The 19,191-nt window shown below is 36.2% G+C and overlaps 1 protein-coding gene across 8 annotated transcripts in view; it reads right to left on the bottom strand.

Annotated features, from left to right (window-relative positions):
* Positions 1 to 6,572: 6,572 nt before the first annotated feature.
* The window catches only part of LOC140137669 (LIM/homeobox protein Lhx3-like), a 101,686-nt gene continuing 89,067 nt past the window's right edge, over positions 6,573 to 19,191 (bottom strand). For 4 of the 8 annotated variants that reach the window (XM_072159409.1, XM_072159416.1, XM_072159414.1 and 1 more), the window contains exons 3-7: positions 11,761 to 11,972; positions 11,366 to 11,398; positions 10,145 to 10,302; positions 8,826 to 9,009; positions 6,573 to 8,314 (exon numbers count right to left, since the gene is read on the bottom strand). In XM_072159409.1, the coding sequence (XP_072015510.1) occupies positions 7,920 to 8,314; positions 8,826 to 9,009; positions 10,145 to 10,302; positions 11,366 to 11,398; positions 11,761 to 11,972 (982 nt within the window). In that variant the 3' untranslated portion in view covers positions 6,573 to 7,919. The remainder of the gene's footprint in view (positions 8,315 to 8,825; positions 9,010 to 10,144; positions 10,303 to 11,365; positions 11,399 to 11,760; positions 11,973 to 19,191) is intronic. The other 4 variants (XM_072159410.1, XM_072159411.1, XM_072159412.1 and 1 more) reach the window with 4 other exon arrangements.

Here is a 19,191-nt window from a genome sequence, read left to right as displayed (position 1 = left end):
CCAAGATAATTATGTAACCACTTTGATGCTGAATAGGAACGTACCTTGTAGTATACTTATCAACATAATAAACAATAAGCTGTCCCAGCCAGGGTTATATGCAAATTGTACTTGTTGTATTTTTAGGAATATACATGTATGATGCTTTATAATATAGGGCAATAATATCGGCTCTAATATTTTTACTTCAAATCTTAATAATGTGGATCTTTTTATTAATTAAAAGTTATCACCTATCTGTGGCTCTAAGTATTTGTTATTTATATGTGCCTACCTAGCTATCATGTGAAGGTAATAGAATATAAATAAATCGATAGCATATCTAACCTCTCAAGTGAAAATGGTGTATCTGTAAGGAATGACAAAGCAGATAATGTCTTAAGGGCTGGGGTATGAACGTTTGGACAGTATTTATTTTGGGACATTAGAGCACATCAGACATATCGAATTGCATTCTGAATACGAAGAATGTCATTCTGATATCAAATAATTTTGATTTTTGAAATTCGCAATTTAATACACATTTTATGGCAAATCATTAAAATTGATATTTTGATATTTAACAGTACTTGAAGTAAACTTTATAAATCTGATGATTTATACTTAAAGTGTATGTAGGTGGGATAAAAAGCCGACGATCAATTGAAAATTTTGACCTTTCGTATTGAAGATATGGATTTTTTTTCCCAAAACACCAAACAAAAATAAGGTCTTTTTGGGAAAAAATCCATATCTTTGATATGAAAGGTCAAAATTTTCAATTGACCGTCGGCTTTTCCTCCCTGCTACATACACTTTAAGAATATATCATTAGATTTATATAATTTACTTCAAGGACTGTTATATATCAAATATTTGAAAAATATCAAATTTTTATAATTTGTCATAAAATTTGTATTATATTGTGATTTTCAAAAATGAAAATTATTTGATATCAGAAAGACATGCTTCGTATTCAGAATGCAATTCGATAGGTCTGAGGTGCTCTCATGTCCCACAAAAATACTGTCGAAACGCAATAAACGCTCATTTTAGATCCCTTAACGAAGGGTTAAAAGTTTAGTGAAATGGACCCCAGTTTATGCTCTCATACACTTCTAGTGCCCGTTTCTATTCATCGTTATGTATTCTTCTCCCGTGCATTATTTTCGCGAACTACCCTTCACAGCCCAAATTATATAAACCTGCACGCTAAACAATGCATTATCTAAAACCTGCACGCTAAACAATAGATTCTAGATAATACGTGCACGCTCAAATACTAGAAATACTACTTTCACATAACCATATAGTAGAGTTAGGTGACGCTTTCGACACAGAGGTCACATAACTATATAATTGTCTGTTCGATATAATTATATACCATCAAAAAAGTACGAATATACATTCTGTGGTGTTAAAATGGTATAGTTACAAACGGTGTTCTATAATAGGGTACAATTACCGAATAGGGTGCAACTCGTTAGACTTGAGTCCAGTCCTCGTTTACGGAGTTTAGGGTTAGGGTTTAGGGTTGGGGTAGGGCAGTCTTGTAATAAGACTAGTAGAGTTGCACCCTATTCGGCAATCGCTCGTGCAAAGGGCAGATCATTGTCATAAATTATGATTAATGACCTCAAATAAATCAAACATCAAATGAGAATAATCGAGCTTCTATTAATTAAAAAGGGCCAAAAACAGGTGGATCATAATTATACAAGATGACACCATTGCAAAATATTCAGCATTTTACAAATGAAATATATGTAGGCCTATATCTAAAATAACATAGCCGGGCCCGGGAAACACACACTAGCGCATAATATCATGATCATGCACATGTGTTTGAAGGCCTATGATAATACTGAACAAATTGTTAAATCCCAATGTCGTGTGTTTTAATATAAGTAGATTTTAAAGTTCAAATTATAGAGCTATAAAGTCCAGTTGATATTCACCGTAGTACTAGTCGGACTAAATCGATCGTTTCCAACTGGTTCAGTGCTCTCTGTGTTCGAAACCACGATATTAAATGATCACAACATAAAGTCAATTGGTTACAAACCATGCGTGAATAAGTTACTAAAGTATGACGTATGGCGCAATCGATACCATTGATAGCTAACTTATACGGGATTGATTTTCTTTACCAGTTAAATGCTACGTAGCTGGTCAATGTCCTGACGGTGTTTTTAAAATGTAAGATATTTTCCCTAATATTAAAACTAATATAATGAATGCAGCAATTAATATTGCCTATTGTTTTAATAGGCCTACACTCAAAGTGTATGACGGATAATGTAGGCCTACTCGTGCAAATACATTCGTCAAGATAATTGCACTTGCCATGGAGTTATTGCATTTAGCTCTTGAGCCTATCGGCTCTTGAGCTAAATGCAATAACTCCACGGCGCGTGCGATTATCTTGACGAATGCATTGCACTCAGTTCATTATCCTTATCATACCTTTACTACACTACCACATTCCTATTGCTGCCACCCCATGAGCTACTCTTCTGCCCAGCTACTTCATTGATACTCTTAGTATCACACATACAGTACACACACTGGTACTGGATTGGTACTGCACTGGTACTTAGAGTAACCACTAATAGCTGGGCAGCAGTGTACCTATGGGGTGGATAGCAATAGGAATCTGGTAGTGTAGTCTACACCCAAGGTAAAGTATACAGTATATACAAGTAGATGGTATAGTAGATACTGATCTTCTGTTGGAGACAGGTGTTTTTGAATCAGTCTGCTTCAAGTAAAAATCATTATCTGGTAGGAAATAAGAAAGCAGGTACCACACTTTAACTTGGGAGCAGAGATATGCTGTCTAGTAACATCACTAAACAAAATCATTGTCTTGTATTCAGCTTTATGGTTTATTTTTGTTTGCATGGAAAGTATGGATAATGACCATAATCCAAATTGAGGGGATTTTGAGAGGTTTGGCATTGGACAAATATGACACTGTCAAGCTCTCATGATTAGCTATGACTTTTCAGGACATTTTGGAGCAACTTAGGGCCCTACTCACTACCCAAACCCTAATCTTAATCTATTAATCCTAACCCTAATCAACCCTAATAATCTTAACCCTAATTTATCCGTAGTCTTTTAATCATAACCCTGATCCTAACCCTAATGAAGTAGCCCTAATCCTATTGACCTTTTTTTGGTAAGTCCCATAAGCCTTTGGGGTAGACCCCGGAGATGTCGTCATTTGACGTCACGCCGATGTGCACGTTGTTTAGCGAACATCGATACCTTGCATTTCAAAGCTGTGAAGTGCACAGTTAGGCCTACAATATGTGCATTGGCGTGACAACACCACAGGTCTACCCGCAAAGGCTTGTGGGATTTACCGAAAAGGTTGATTGTCTTTGGGGGCTGGCAGTAGACTGCCCCTTGTGTTCAGTTTCATGATGGGATTATGATCTGAAAAGTAGATTGGTAATAATGGCACTCAAATATAGAGGTCGGTTTGCAAAGGTTTGATCTAAATAATTAGTAAGTGTTCTTCGTGTATTGTAAGAAGCATCAGACATTAATTTTGCAAAAGTTCAAAAAATTTACTAATTTACTGGTAAATGGCCGTACTATCACAGATTATACAAGCTGATTGGTATCATCAGTTTTTGTTGATAATGGACGAGTCTGACACATCAAAATTCAACATAAGATCCAAATAATTGTATACCAAGTCATAAACTACACATTCTGGACATTTTAAAAGGATTCAATGTTGCATTTGGAAAAGGCAGGCTTTTCAATAAACATCAAAATTGATGAGTGCCAATCATTGTGATACATGCGGCTTGTAGAAGGAAATCACGGTGGGCCTATATAAGAAACGTTTAATGATTTTGCTTCAGGATTAGGGAAGTGTCTTATTTGGGTCGATCCTTCGTGTAACCCTAAGGTTTATCCTAATCCTAACCCTAACCTTAACCCTAACCCTAATTTCGTATAAAATTACATGAAGGAATAACCCTTATTGGGGACATAACTAAAATAACGCCAAGTGAAGTCTTCAAGAACAACTTCCAATATATGTGGTTCCAGAAACCTTCGGAGTTGGGATATAATACATGATACAGAATCAAATCAAAAGACACAAAAAACTTTGTTTCAATTTTCATCAGAAAACAATGTTTACTTTTAATACAAGTTTCATCAATAATATTTCACATAGGTACATGCTTTTTATCTCTTGGAATGGCGGTGGATTAGAAAACAAAAACACAGAACATATCTTTACTTGAATGTAGTAGGGGGCTGTAAATACTCGACAAAGTAAGCGAGGACTTAAAAATTATACTATGAAGAAATACAAAAAAATATAACCTCTACTATACCATAAAATTGGTCTATTCCAGTTGAAATCCATACACTTCCTATGGAAGACATAACCGGTCTTAATCTGCCACCCACAGGATGTAGATTTCAAATGGAGTCACCCATTCAGGTAACCCCATTTGAAATTCACACTCCCTGTGTGTAAGATTAAGGTCTTGTCTTCTACAGGGGATGTATGGATTTCAACTGGAATGGCACATTCTATTCACCATTGTTATTATTTGTTTCGCCAGCTCGCTAAAGCCACACACAAAAAATAACCAAATTCATTTGAAAAAATTGTACATTATGGATTTAAGGTTGATACTGGCTCTATAAAAAAAAAGCCATCGTACTGAATGTTGTGGTTAAAATAATAATCAACTTATATTGTTTTAAAAATTCGAGATCACAAGTACCCTGTTTACTCAAAATATTGCACATTTTCCTCATGTCATTTCTAGTTGAAGTATTTTAAGTAGTATAGATTCCGTAAACATTGAAATTGCCATAACAAGGAATGATTTTATTACTACCACCCCCATAGTATTACAGAAAGTGTTTATTTACTCTCATATACTTTTTCGAGTATTTATTTATCATGTTCAATCAGGGCAAATTTGTATAAAACAATACGTTTCACTTCATTTTCAGGATTGAAATAAGAACCTTAGATTCCGTGCTTGTACTCGCACGTGTACGTATGACGTCACAAGAACAATGCCTCGAACCAAGGACCTGAACCTTGAAATTTATTTGCTTGAAATTATAAGCACAATACTAATAAATTAGTATTATCTATATTCTTATATAAAATATGTATTGTTTGTACATGTTTGCCCCAAAAAAGCATAAATTGAAAGGTTGCTTTTCAGACGGGCTATTCCATTTTTAAAAAAACACTACCTCTGTAGAAGATTTTGGAAATATCTTCCACAGGGGGTATTGATTTCAAATTGAATTAGCACATTAGCAGCTCCATTTGAAACTCACTCTCCCTCAGGGTAAGATTCAGATTGAATCTTTCTCAGATGGTGTATGAAATTCAAATAGAGCTACCTCATGTGGTAATTCCATCTGAAATTTATATTCCCCCTGTGGAAGACATTTCCAAAATCTTCCACTGGGGTAGTGTGGATATCAAATGGAATAGCGCAATTCACCTTGTTTTAAATAATTCTGTAAACATAACAGGAACAACAAAAATAATACATTAATTACTATCATTATGTATGATTTTGCAACATTATTAACAAATATCTTAATCTTTTGAAGGGAATGATACAATGATAATATGTGACGTATCATGTCAAAAGGAGACACTTTTGGGCAGGTTATAAATTTTGAGGTTTTTACATATCTTAAATATAGAGTTATTTTGCTCCACACCGCCGTTTTCCCCAATAAAATCGGACATTCCTAAGCGAAGATATTGAGTTTGTAAGTTACGGTATTATAAAATTGGAAATTGAGATATCGGCCTTTAAAAATATCATTGGCAATGTTGAGAGTAGGAATTACCTTGAAAAATGTCTCAAAAAATACAAGATACCCGTTATATTCCGGTCTGAAACTATCAGACAATATTTTTAACATTAATACCATCACAAATTCGCAACAAACCCAAATTTTGAAAAAATCACACCCGGGCAGGTTTTTGGTTATTTCTCCATTTACGATCCTGCCCAAAAGTGTCTCCTTTTGACATGACACGTCACATATTCAAACTCTTTTTAAATACGAAAAATCGAAGATAATTTTTCGAAATATACCAATATCAAGAAAAATATGTACAAAACATGTATTGTATAAACAATGTACATCTTTCAAATCTATGTACTGTTTAAAAACAGTTTTCAGCGTTGTCGTATCCCTAACACATTGTGTCAATATATAAATTATAATAAATAACAATAATAAATAGTAAGCTCTGCATTTGGAATGTCTTAGCAGGAATAGTTAAGATCCAATCAGAATAAAATAAGGATTTTTTTCTTTCAGATTGCACTATATTGTGTTTGTTGATTGGCAAAACATAAAAATAGTTAGCACACATAACATGTAACTTAAGTTAACAATATATTTAGCTTTTCAATATAAAAAGCATTCTAAATAAAGAGTATAATATAATCTTTTGTGTTGAAATACTGATTAAATTTGGACAGGAAAGTTCGTATTTCTGGCAGTGGTATCCCTGTTTAGAAGTATAAAGTACTAAATAAAAATGTTGTGTTAAGCAGAAAATCTGCAATGAAATATATTTAAACCCAATTTGGTTTCATTGTTGGTCATCTTATACTTTAAATGATGGCTGTCAGTCCAGCAGGGTATCAGAGGCGGGGAGGGGGCAAGGGTAAAGATTACCCATCCCCCTGCGGTTTTTACGGGAAGAAATCTACCAAAATTGCACTGTTAATCTTCGTTTTAACCTGGTAAACACCTCCGCAAATAAGTTCATCAGGATTGTCAATAAAACAGATAATTGAGGTACGTAACATCAACCCAAAATATTGGATTTGTTCACAAGAATCTTTCAATTATCTGGTAAACACATGTCCCCGGGAAAACGTGCCTAACATGATGCACATTGGAATTGTTTTAAATCTTTGTGCCAACCCCTCTCCCAACTGACCATGATATGCCACTGTCACAGACGCACATAGGTTAGTGTGTTTCTTAACAAAATTAATTCAACCCTGCTTTACCCCACCTAAGTTAATCTTCGGATATCGAAAATCACTTTCATTTAAATCTTTTCACGAAACAGTTTGTAGGCTTTAAACACTTAAACTACGGACGGTGCAAAAATATGATTCTGCGTATACAAGTAATCAATGGTCTAACTTAAATAAATAGGTAGTATAGGCCCTACAATAACACGTAGTGAGGACAAACGGACTATAGTAAGGTCGTAATATTAAGTGATGGTATGAATTCTGTACAACGTAACGTAGTTTTAACGGCTTATAGTGTGCTGATCTTGCGCATGGATGGAACATAGCTGGTAGTATCTCGGGATGTAAATGATCTCAAGAGTTGTAAACCTTGGAGTGTTAGAGCTCATCTGAGAACCAAGTTTCAGTACCTTGTGTTCGCTCAAAAGGTATGACGTGCATATAGCTGGTAGTATCTCGGGATGTAAATGTAGACATCCCTCAAGAGTTGTAAACCTTGGAGTGTTAGAGCTCATCTGAGAACCAAGTTTCAGTACCTTGTGTTCGCTCAAAAGGTATGACGTGCAAAGTTGCGTTCCTTGAACTTGAAGTGTACACATGAATGATAGGGATTGCAGTTCTGAGAACAAATTGTTTCAATTCACCAAGCTCATCGGCGGTTGTCCGCTAAAGTATAGGTTTAGACTAAAAAAGTGCTAACACGGTGCTTATGCTTTCTCAAACATAAAAGCATCATCAGTAGATATGAAAGTTCAGTGCATATTTGTAGCACTTATCCACTGTGTCGCCTTTGTGCGTAGGCGGTACTTGCTGTCTCTAAGTTTGTCAGCATGAGTAGCAGCTATAAAAAATCACGTATAAGACGAGATGAGAGAAAGAGCATAAAATTGAGTTGGAAAACATGTTCATCAAGAAACATCATCAATATTGGGGCTGTTCAATCCACGAATGTTGTGGCCCAGGTGTAAAATCATCGTAACTACCCGCACTCGGTGGCCCGGATGTGTTCATGTCCGGGTGCACCATTGCTCTCATGGCATCGCCAAGTCCATGGGTTCCAGGGGATAATAACCCTGCGGGCATACCGGCAGCATCACTGAATGGAATTGACGGCATCATGTTGTGTTGGCTTACGGGAAGAGTTGGGGAATGGTTTAAGGGGTAATTGCTGTTGCCGGGCGGTGAGGCGTAAGGATCACAGGAGTTGACTCCGTATGGGGTGCTTCTGACGCTTGGAGGGGCTGAGCCGGGAGGGGTGCGTTCTCCACTGCTGTAGGTGATACTTCTGTCGGGAAGGCCTACACTTCCTGGCGATTCTGTAATGAAAAAATAAAGCAATTCGCATTATTGATATGTTCAGTCAAATGACATGCAGTGCTATCTTCTGTATCACAGTTTGCCGAAGCAGACTGTACTGGCTTTTGAATGTATCTTCCGTAGATTTCGAATATGCTATCTTCCGTAGATAGCAGTTTGTCAAAGCAGATTGTGCTATCTTCAGTAGATAGCACAGTTTGTCAAAGCAGATTGTGCTATCTTCAGTAGATAGCACAGTTTGTTAAAGCAGATTGTGCTATATTCCGTAGATATTAGTTTGTAAAACAGTCTGTGCTATCTTTTTATTATTTAGATAGTCTGTTTTTGCCGTTCGTTTTATTGGATCAGCAACTAGTAGAATATACGTAGGCATACATGTATATGTAGGCCCTATATCTCTTATAGGTTACAATTAGGTTTGGTGTCTTCAAACTAATTTGGTGTGTGGTCGTGTATGCAAAATGATATTCTTCTATAGAGATTTTGAAATATATAGAAATGAAAACCAACCTTCAAAATCGACTTTATCAAGCTCGCCTTCAAGCTTGACTGGTGAGGACATTCGTTCGGGGCCCGATGCGGGACTACTGTTGTCTGTCGCTCTTTTCATGTTGCGGAAATACTGTCCCCAGCGTTGGCGATTTGCGTCTTTCTTGAGGCGTTTTTCCTTTGCACGGCGGTTTTGGAACCATACCTGAAAAATGGAAACAAAACAATTAAGATTAGTTAGAATAAATGTAAGATATAAATGAAACATTCCGTCGTGAGACTTCAGAATGCTTTTTTCAATCTCCAAAATACTTTATGATCTTATATCAAGACTAAAATGAAATCAAGTGAATGTTCTTTGACCAGAATTAGTTGTAATCAACAAAATTGTAGAAGAAATCTAATGGAAGTCGCTATTTTTTGCAGACTTACTACGTTAAATCTGGAACCTCCCGACCTCATCAGGCAACTAACCCGTGACCAGTCCAACGTTCCAGTATTAGATTTATTCTCAAACAAAACTATTTATTATACGGTTTTGATATTTTTATCAACTTTTAATAGCAAAATCTAAACAGTGATCTTGAAATATCTTGAAATTATTGAACAATTTAGCAAAATAATTTAATCAAAAAAATCGTGATTAGAAAACAAAATTGTGATTATAATTTACATAAACCGTATATTTAGCTTTACGTGGGTGAGTTGAATGAACGAATGTAATAATCGAACGAAAATAATCAGATACTCAGATATAAGAAGACACTCAGAATCGTTGATATCAATCCAAAAACATATTAGATTTGCAATATTTCACGTAATTCCCCTTGATAAAACTTGTCATCTTTGAAATCAGCGCTTTACAAAAAGAAAACAAAACTAAATTTTGAAATCTGCCAGCTTATCACGACTTCCTCTTTTGTTAGTTTCGCAATACTGTTGCAGAATATTCCCATGATAGTAAAATACGATTTGCAATCAAAATTGCGATTTCGTCAATTTTATTACATTAGCACATTTCTTATCAATTTAATATCAATCTACAAAGGCTTTTTATACAATTGTCTGTATTTTGTGCAAAAACATAAACATCCCTGTAGTATACATTTACCACGACACAACTTTTTTTCTCAAGTATTTCTCTCAAAATTTGCTTCATTTACACGGAGCTATAAGCTCTGTTGCGTGGCTTATCAATTTGCTAGCTATCTACTGAAGATAGCAGCTTCAACATTAATCATAATTATTCAATTTATATCTACAAGAAAATTAAAGCTGAATATATATAAGTATTTCTAGGCAAAGGACCTCATCATCAAACCAATAAATGCAGTACCCACCTGGACAACCCTCATGTCAAGCCCCGTCTCCGACGCTAGTTGCTCGCGGACGTGTCTCGCTGGTTTAGGACTGTTTGTATAGGCTGTTTTTAACGTCTCCAGTTGTTTAGCTGTTATCGTTGTGCGTGGTCGTTTGTTGCTGTTATCCATTTCTAGTTCTGTAAAAAAGTAAATAAATCAGAGATAGGGAATGATTAGGACGTTTTGGGGATACTGTTTTGTGCGTTACGATGAGACAGACAAACGGAGACGGGAAGCTTTAACGGCTTGAACGATTGTACTTAAAGGAAGTTTGCTCAAATCTTAGAGACGGAGCAATGTAAGAGTCTTGTTCAGTGAGAACAAAATGAATACAACAGCAGAAAATAAATTACAACAGAAATTGAATTACTGTACAGGGAAGAAAACAACTGACAGAACTTATAATTGAAGACCGAATTAAAAAGACTAGTTTGCGTATGACGTCCTGTCAACTAGACCAAAAATGATGTACTGCGCGGGTCAGCAACCAATCACGCCGTGCCTTTGCCCTGACGTCAGACGCAAACTAGTATTTTTAATTCGGTCTTCAATTATAAGTACAGAAGTGGAAGGAAAGGAATCTCTATAGACCTCTCATCGTCGTCATGCGTAGGCCTACTCAAAAAGTGCTGGATGCGAATACACTTCTTATAACTCATATTGCCGTGTTTTTTTCCTATATCATCTCCGTTCATCCCAACGTTGAACTTCCGACGTATTGTTTCATTTGGTTTTGCGTTTTATTCAATAATAATCTCATTTTATAAAACATCTAATAATAAGTACATTAAATAAAGTACAGGATAATGGATGTGAGTGGGTTTATTTTACGATACATATTTGACGACGTTGGTGACATTCAAAGCGTGCAAAAACATTAATAGCATGCCGAGTTCCTCATACAAAAGTGACAGGTAAAGATCCACAAATGTTTCATGCGACCAGAAGGCAGAAACAATTTGATATTCCCGTATTTTTGTGAAAAGATTATTTTCATTGTCTAAACATGCTTTGTGTATGGAAAGAATTGAGGTGCCAACAAGCTTGAAAACAGTGAACTTTAGTTTATTAAAGTTTAAAGTACGTGCGGGAAAAGAAATTTTAGAATCACGTGGGAAAATACAGGATGATGTGTAGATGAGGAATAAAAAAACCCGGATGTTCTTGCACACTTAAGTGCCCGGATGTTATTGTACATACCTGAGTTCTCTTCCTCTCCAGCAACTGAGGCTTCTGAGAAGAAGAGAACGGTATGTCAATAACAATATATTTAATACATTTATGGATTATAAGAATACATTTCATTAACACATAATATACGATGACAATTTTTATCAATAACAATATTATAATATAACTTTTTATGAACTTTTTATGGTACAAATTACGTTCAATAAGGTTAGATAATTTAGTATTACTTAATGACTATTCCGTATTTACTTTACATTCACGAATCATGTTTATATGCAGTAATGTTAGAGTATCTTCATGGTATGCGTTGAGTATGCGAACATCCGTAGTCTCTTACGCAACCTTTTAATTAACAACCGAATGCATTAAACTAATTAAAAATGACAAAAAATTGTGAAACTCACCCAACTCACCTCTTGTCTTGGCCGCTTCGTAGTCTCCTTTGCAGACTAATTTATTATCAGACATGAGGTAAAATTCGTCTCCAGTTGCTAGTTGTCTGTTGCACATGACGCATGCGAAACAGTGAAGATGATATACGTTGTCCTGCGCCCTTCTTACTATCTCTGTTGGTGCGATTCCTTTATCACAAGCAGAACACTTGGTTCCAAATCGTCTGCAAAGAGAAAATAAAACAATAAAGAGAAAAGGTTAATATTAAATGAATAACATTTTAAGCTGTGTTCCAGCTACGGTACTATTTGTAAAAGGTGAGCACGGTGTTCCGTTCTGGAGAAGAAAAAAACGAGCAATTATAAGTACGGAAACTATTGTAAGCTTTCCGTTCACCGGAACACCATACAAAAACATTCCCAGCTTTCTCCATGTACACGCACTTCATTGTCAAACGAACGGAATGGAACCGCCGCTCAAGGGGGAAATGGAAGCTCTCCGTTGGACTAGATCAATCGTGATATCCTCTTTAGCCAAAAGATAGATCATGTTTGGTCATGATTCCAAATATTCCCATTTCGCATGCATGCATAGCATTATATGAATATATAATTGGCGCGACACTGGTATTGTCACGATTAGAGTCTTCCTATCAAAAAAGTTATACGAACAACGTCAAACCCACACGACCTAAACCGATTACAGGAAGCACACCTTGGTGTAACAATGTCCGTATGAAAATGAAACCTAATATATGAAACTACTTGTTGTGGTATTAATAGTAAATTAATTAGAACAATAATTTATTCATGCATGAAATGTCGAAACATAAGTGATATCACAATACAGTGTGTTCTTTTATTAATGTCAAATGACATGGTATAAGTTAACATATAGTTTGACCGTTAGTTCTAATTAATTTGAAATAAATATCCTATAGTACTTCACATTAGGTGATCCAATGCCCACAAATAAATCATAAAACACAAACAAGTAGTTAAGCAAACCCTCAAAATATGCAATTTCATTCTGTCATCTTTTATTAACCGTTAATGTTTTGAGTTGCTGCTGCGGCAAAAGTAATAGGATTGTGCTCCGTCCATTCCAGCCGTCTTTTCAGCGTGGCCGAGTGAAAAATCAGTGTTTCCGAAAAACACAAGAACGATGATCTAACAGCTAAGCTTCAATTACTTTCCCCTTTATATGACCTCCATAACCGGTTATTTAAAGTTATGCCTTTGCTTACAATCACACAACAATATAATCCCACTGGGGCTACATATCGCTAACAACTATCTTGGAAAGCAATCTTTGATTTTTTTTTCGTCAAGTCTATCTTCCTTTTGTATGCGCTCTATACTAACTGATGTGAGTAGTGTTCGGGACGCATTTTGTCTCCTTTCACCCCTTTCCCCGTCTTCATCATCAAAAGAGGTTATCTTGGGACCGTAATAACCAAGATCAATAGATCAGGTCTTTAATAATACCTGTTTTGATAACTCGAAAATGATACGTTTTAAGCGAGAGAGTGTGAGATATATCTTATGTGAAACTAGGTTCAAAATAGGGGTACGTTTATATAGTGTCATGAAGATCGTGGAACGATTCGCTCAGAAAACAAGAAAAGAACTCGGGTTACATCATTTTGCCCAGTAGAGTTTTCTCCCTCTTTCTGTGCCTTATATGGCAACTCATCATTTTGTGACAACAAACAAAACTCTCGGTTTTCTCCAGAGAGTTTGGGTTGGCGAAGCGATTGAAGGGATACAAGAAAAACGAGCGCATCAATTTCAAAGCGATGTTAGTCGTTGATGCGCGTAACAACTCGACCCCTAGCTAGATGGTTTATCTTTCGTGATATCATGTTTACAGGGGCTTCGATGTGATTGGGGAGAGAAAGAGACAACCGGAAATTAAAAAATATGCTGGTGATGACACCTAGTGACACGGAGACAGTGTGACGTAGGTGTATTTGTGCGTGAGGCGAGGGGGTTGAAAAGTGGGTATGTGTTCGTGTCTGTAATGTATCTTGTTGTATGATGATTTCGATTTTCACAGAGAGACAGACAGAGAGAGACAGGCAGACAAACAAACATACTGAAAGACACACAGACAGCCAGACAGATTAGACTATACTCCACATCCACTCAACCCTACAAACTACAACACCGCAACCCTTTTTTTGTCCCTGTACACGCTCAGTGATTGGTCTGGTATTACTGTACACTTTCCTTCCGTCGAACCTCCTCGCAAAATTATTTTCCTCAAACATGTCAAAAACGAAACCAATGTACGCTTTCCATTTACCGGACCACCTCTCAAAAATCTTTCTTCATAATGTTATCAGTCAGCTACCTGCACAACCGATTCTTTTGTTCTGCAAGGCTCACTCAGTCATTTAATGAGGCAATACAAACGATCGAAATTGGTGTTGAAATGAGCAAAATTTTGAGTTACACCTTTTCAGTGTAAAAAATGTTTTCTCAGCCAAATGAAAAGCAATAATTTTCATTTTTTTCAGTAAATGGCTGGAAAAACTATAATGCTTGATACTGATTTTTTTAAAAATCCTGGTGTTAAACTTAGGCCTGAAATTCAGTCATTTAGTGTAAGATATTCGATTTTTATAGGCTTCAGCTCGGCCCGCGAGCTTTTTCTTGGATCAACCTTTTAGCTTTTCAAAGTAATATAGTTTGCTAATGAAGGATTTTCCCCAACTTTCTAAAGCACATCACCGTGAGCTATATATCATAGTTTTGTCAGAATTTCCGTTTTGATTTCACCATCTTTCACTGTCGGCTGAAAAAATTTCTAAATCAACACGTGAAATCTAAAGGCTAGTACTAGCATTGTGGATCGATATCCCTGGGTTTAATAGGAATACCGGCATGGCTATAGTGTTGCCAGAACTTCAATATAGCAAAGAAATTCCCAGACCTATAGCGCTCCTACTGATCATGTTTAACCAGAACACCCAATTGGGGATTTAATCGCTGGTCGGGCAATTTGCTTTCAATGAAAAATTGACCTGGATAACAACAAAGGAAATATCGACTATTTCAGCTGGTTGCTCTCGAGATAAAAGTACTCACCATTGCCTACTTTTACTTAGTTTGACATTTTCGGACCATGAATGGAAAAAGGGTAAAACAAAAACGGAAATTCTGACAAAACTATAACATATAGACCCACACGATGTGCTTTACAGAGGTGGGAAATATCTTTCTTTAACAAACTATGTTAGTTTGAGACGCTAAAACATGAATTCCGTAAAAAGCTCGCAGGCGAATTCAAGGCCTATAAAAATCAAAAATATCACACTAAAAGACACAATTTGATGCTTAATTTTAACACCAGGATTTTAAAAAAATGTATATCCAAGCACCAAGTTTTTAACTGACATTACTGAAGGAAAAAAAAATATTGCTTTATATTTGACCGAGAAAATTAATTTCATAGCAAAAAGGTGTATCTCTGAATTGTGCTGATTTTTACATGTATCGATCGACTTTTAGCGCGACTAAGCATTTCTAAAGAATTGGTTGTCCAGGCGGCAGACTGTTATGTGTGTTTTGTGTGCGGGGTGTGTAGGGGTGGTGCATTTATGTGGGGTGGGGTGTGGGGTGGGCGGGGTGTGGTATGTGGGTGTATGGATGTAGTGAAGGGTGCGAGCACGCGTCTGTCTGTCCATTTGTCTGTCCGTTTGTCGGGGTATGTGTGTGGGTATAGGGGTGTGTGTAGGAGAGTCATCATTCTGAAAGTGCATTCCATATAACAGGCATCCTCGTCCTGGTCTTCTAAATCACTCCTTTGGCATCAATAATCAAGGTGTGTCGTACTTCTTTGTATTAATCTGATGAAGATACCGATTACAATGTCAAGTGCAAGCTTGTTTAAGCAAGATGCCACCAGTTACAAATGGGTGATCATTTATAACAATGACAACTCATATAAAAGCTTTTACTCTCTCCTTAACAATGTGTCGCTACCTTTAAAGTATCTGTATTGTTCCTTGTTGTTTAAATGGATTATTCTTATCCAAAAAGCATGAATAAAATATGTTTAAAATGGTTTTGTCGTTGGAAATGGACACGCATGGTCAGCCATGCTATAGACGGGGAGGACTCTCGCGGGAGTCAACCAGTTGATAGGTCGCCGGAATTGACTGGCGTATATCATCAGCGGTTCAGTCGCGCGTGCAAATTAGTCGAACTATAAAGCAAATGCCTATATGTACCGAACCTGCAAATTGAAGTCATTGATATCTTATTTAGGCCTATACTTGCCTGCTTCAACTTGTCTGAAATTGTTTCTGTTTGTTATACCTTTACAAAATAATACATACAACAAAAGTATGAAATGAATAATAGAACAGGTCTTGTTTTCTTGTAGATATCATTTTTAACAAAGCGTACAAAAGATGTTTTCACGCTCATTTTATGATGATCGAAATTATGAGTCTGTCAAGTAGAGTAGGGTCATTAAGCTAATTATCTAAATAAGAAACAAAGAACATGTAATAAATTGCACTTAGTATAACAAGTGCATTGGTACTTCTGTACTATTTTGTTCTTTATAAAGGCAATACATTAATAGTGCATTAATGGTTTCAAATTGGTACAGGTGGTTTGCTGAATAATTTCTCTTAAGTATAAAGTTTATGATAGCCTAATGTACAAAGTTACATGCACACCTTGCGCGTACATACTGAGTGCATGAGATAGGATATGTGCAGGACATAGTGATGAAGAGTGGGTTAGTGGTTGAATGCGAAAAGGGGGATGACTACAGCGAATGTATGATGGAGAGGAATTAAGAGAGAAAAGAGGGAGGAGGAGAAAGAGGGTGGTATAAAGTCAGCAACCGGAAGAGATGAAGCATAAAAAGGGCATGAGAGGAGAGGTGGGAAAAGAGGAAGGGTCATTCTTTGGTTTGTGCTAATTCATGCTTGAAAAGGTCAATTGCTTTGGAGATATTTCTTAATTACTGTAGATTATGTGTATATGACCACATAGGTTTGTTTGCTTGCTTGTGTGTTTTCGGGTTGTTGTTTTTTATTAACAAGCTTATTTCTAGGGAAAACTCTCAATGTGAGTAATTTCAAGCTTTCATAAAATCACATTAACAATCCATGTTATTCAAAACTTTATAAAATGTGTAAAGACATTTCAACCCTTCCAGCATATCAACCACTTAGTTAACCCGCAAAGCATCATGGGTAGTCCGTCCCTGTATTTATATCCTCCCGGAGGTCCCATAAGACCTGTGTTATCAATTCACGGCGCTGACAGAGTCGACGGGATTTGTTATAATACCTCTCTTTCCCTGACATCTATACCGTCATGTTTTGTGCTAACAGAACGATGAACCGCCGTTAAATCTACCCCTGACGATGACGTTATAGCTGGTTTGAATCGTGCACCAGAGGAGAAAAAAGAGGAAACAAACTCACAGACGGTGTTTCTGTCTGTTACCCTTATTTTATTTTTTTTAAGCTGAAATTAAGTTAACAAATTTCATATTTTTGTATTTTAATGTAAATCAGTTATCTTAAAGTATACAAAATAATTTCAAAGTATGTATAGTTATCACATTTTTGAAATTATGTTAATACGGTATATTAGTCAATTCTGCTGTAAGTACACGTGAAACGTCGCTTGTTCTTGCTCTTTAGTGAAGACAGTAATTGGTCTGAAGATAGCAAATTTGTAGTATTCACTATCTACTGAAGATAGCAAATTCGTATTAATCACTATCTACTGAAGATAGCAAATTTGTAGTGTTCACTATCTACTGAAGATAGCAAATTTGTAGCATTCACTATCTACTGAAGATAGCAAATTTGTAGTAATCACTATCTACTGAAGATAGCAAATTCGTTGTAATCACTATCAACTGAAGATAGCAAATTCATAGAATTTTAGCAATAGTAGAATTTTACTTTCGTACTGTAGGCCTACTCAAAAGACTATACAAGTTTAACAAATTAGGTATAAAATAATTGAAAGAAAGATCAGGGACATCTGGTTTTCAAAAAGTTGATAACTAACGTACGTACACATGCAAAGTATTAATGAAGGCTGCATCTGGCTCAACTTGATATAATGTTTTCGGCCAACCATTTGATTGGCTACTATGTTCTATATCATAGCTCCAGGCATGTACATAAGCTATATACCTGATCTTTTGCGGTCTTCCTGTCTCTCTAGTTTATTTTTAACCAGCCTTTTTTCAACTAAAAAAGAGCTCTGTTACCACGTACGCAAGAAGCATCCAATAGAGATTGGTAAAAAAAAGGCCACGTCTTAAGATGATGATATGGCCTTGTCCCCGGCGGCAGTAATCAGAGAGTTTGCAAGTGAGGACCTTTTGTTTCGTGCAAGGGAATCAGCCGATAAGATGAGATACAACATGCCCGAAAGGAACCGCTAATTAGAAAGCTTCAGCGCACGCACCTGAATTACTTCTCACCAACTTTCTTCTTCTTCTTCTTTATTTGTACTGCTGACACAAATTTCATCAAGGTGTTTGCGCGAAGGGTTAGTAGTTTAGAAGTCTACTTGAGCGGGTTCCTGATTAAAATCGATCTTTCTTTTTCTTGTTATAGCATTTCTTTTTTGACATTCATTTGGTATGTTTGGAATTCGGTATACTATACTCTTGATTACAAGTTATGTATGCTTTTATAAAGATAGAAAAAACATAATATCTATTTTTACGGTTAGTAATTAAACCATGTTTTTATGCTGGAGGAGAAAATATTTCGTGAAATAATTAGGCGCAAAGCTACTAAGGCATTTTGTTCGTTGTCTACAGTCGATACCAAAGTTAGGGGTAAGGCTGTAAAGATACTTGCTACCTACTGAATAAATCACACACGTTTTTGCTATAAAATTGCAATTTTTACAATCTACTGAAATACTGAAGATAACAAACGTAAAAATAAATTTGCTTCACCCTGAAGACAAACCCCCCGCATATTTGTCTGCTAACCAAGGTAACGAAGGAACGAAGACTTTAATGCTATCTACTGAAGATAGCAAACTTGTGCAGAACATTACATCTAAAGTACCCGGCTAAAGTACTCTATATTTGTTCTTATCTATATGGTATCAATTATTAGTGCTATGTAACCCCTTGAAAAGTGTCATCTACAGAAATAAATGAACAAACTCGCCACCTTAATCCGACCCCACGGATGCTTCCCGTTTCCGGAATATTCTTTCCTGCATTGAGCAGCCTTCATATTATGACCTCTATGTTTGAATAGACCGAATCAGAGAACTAGCCCCCCCCCCACTGGCACTTCCAGTTTCCGGAATATTTTTTCTGGAGCGAATGAATAGACCTGTATGATCTCCAAGTCTGAGCCTAATAATTTCAAATATTAGTATTAACTAACTAACAAAAGGTCTAACTAAGGAGCTAATTAATATATGAAT

Source organism: Amphiura filiformis, chromosome 17 (assembly GCF_039555335.1).
Source record: "Amphiura filiformis chromosome 17, Afil_fr2py, whole genome shotgun sequence".
NCBI lineage: Eukaryota > Metazoa > Echinodermata > Ophiuroidea > Amphilepidida > Amphiuridae > Amphiura > Amphiura filiformis.
This window is presented reverse-complemented; position numbering and strand designations above follow the sequence as displayed.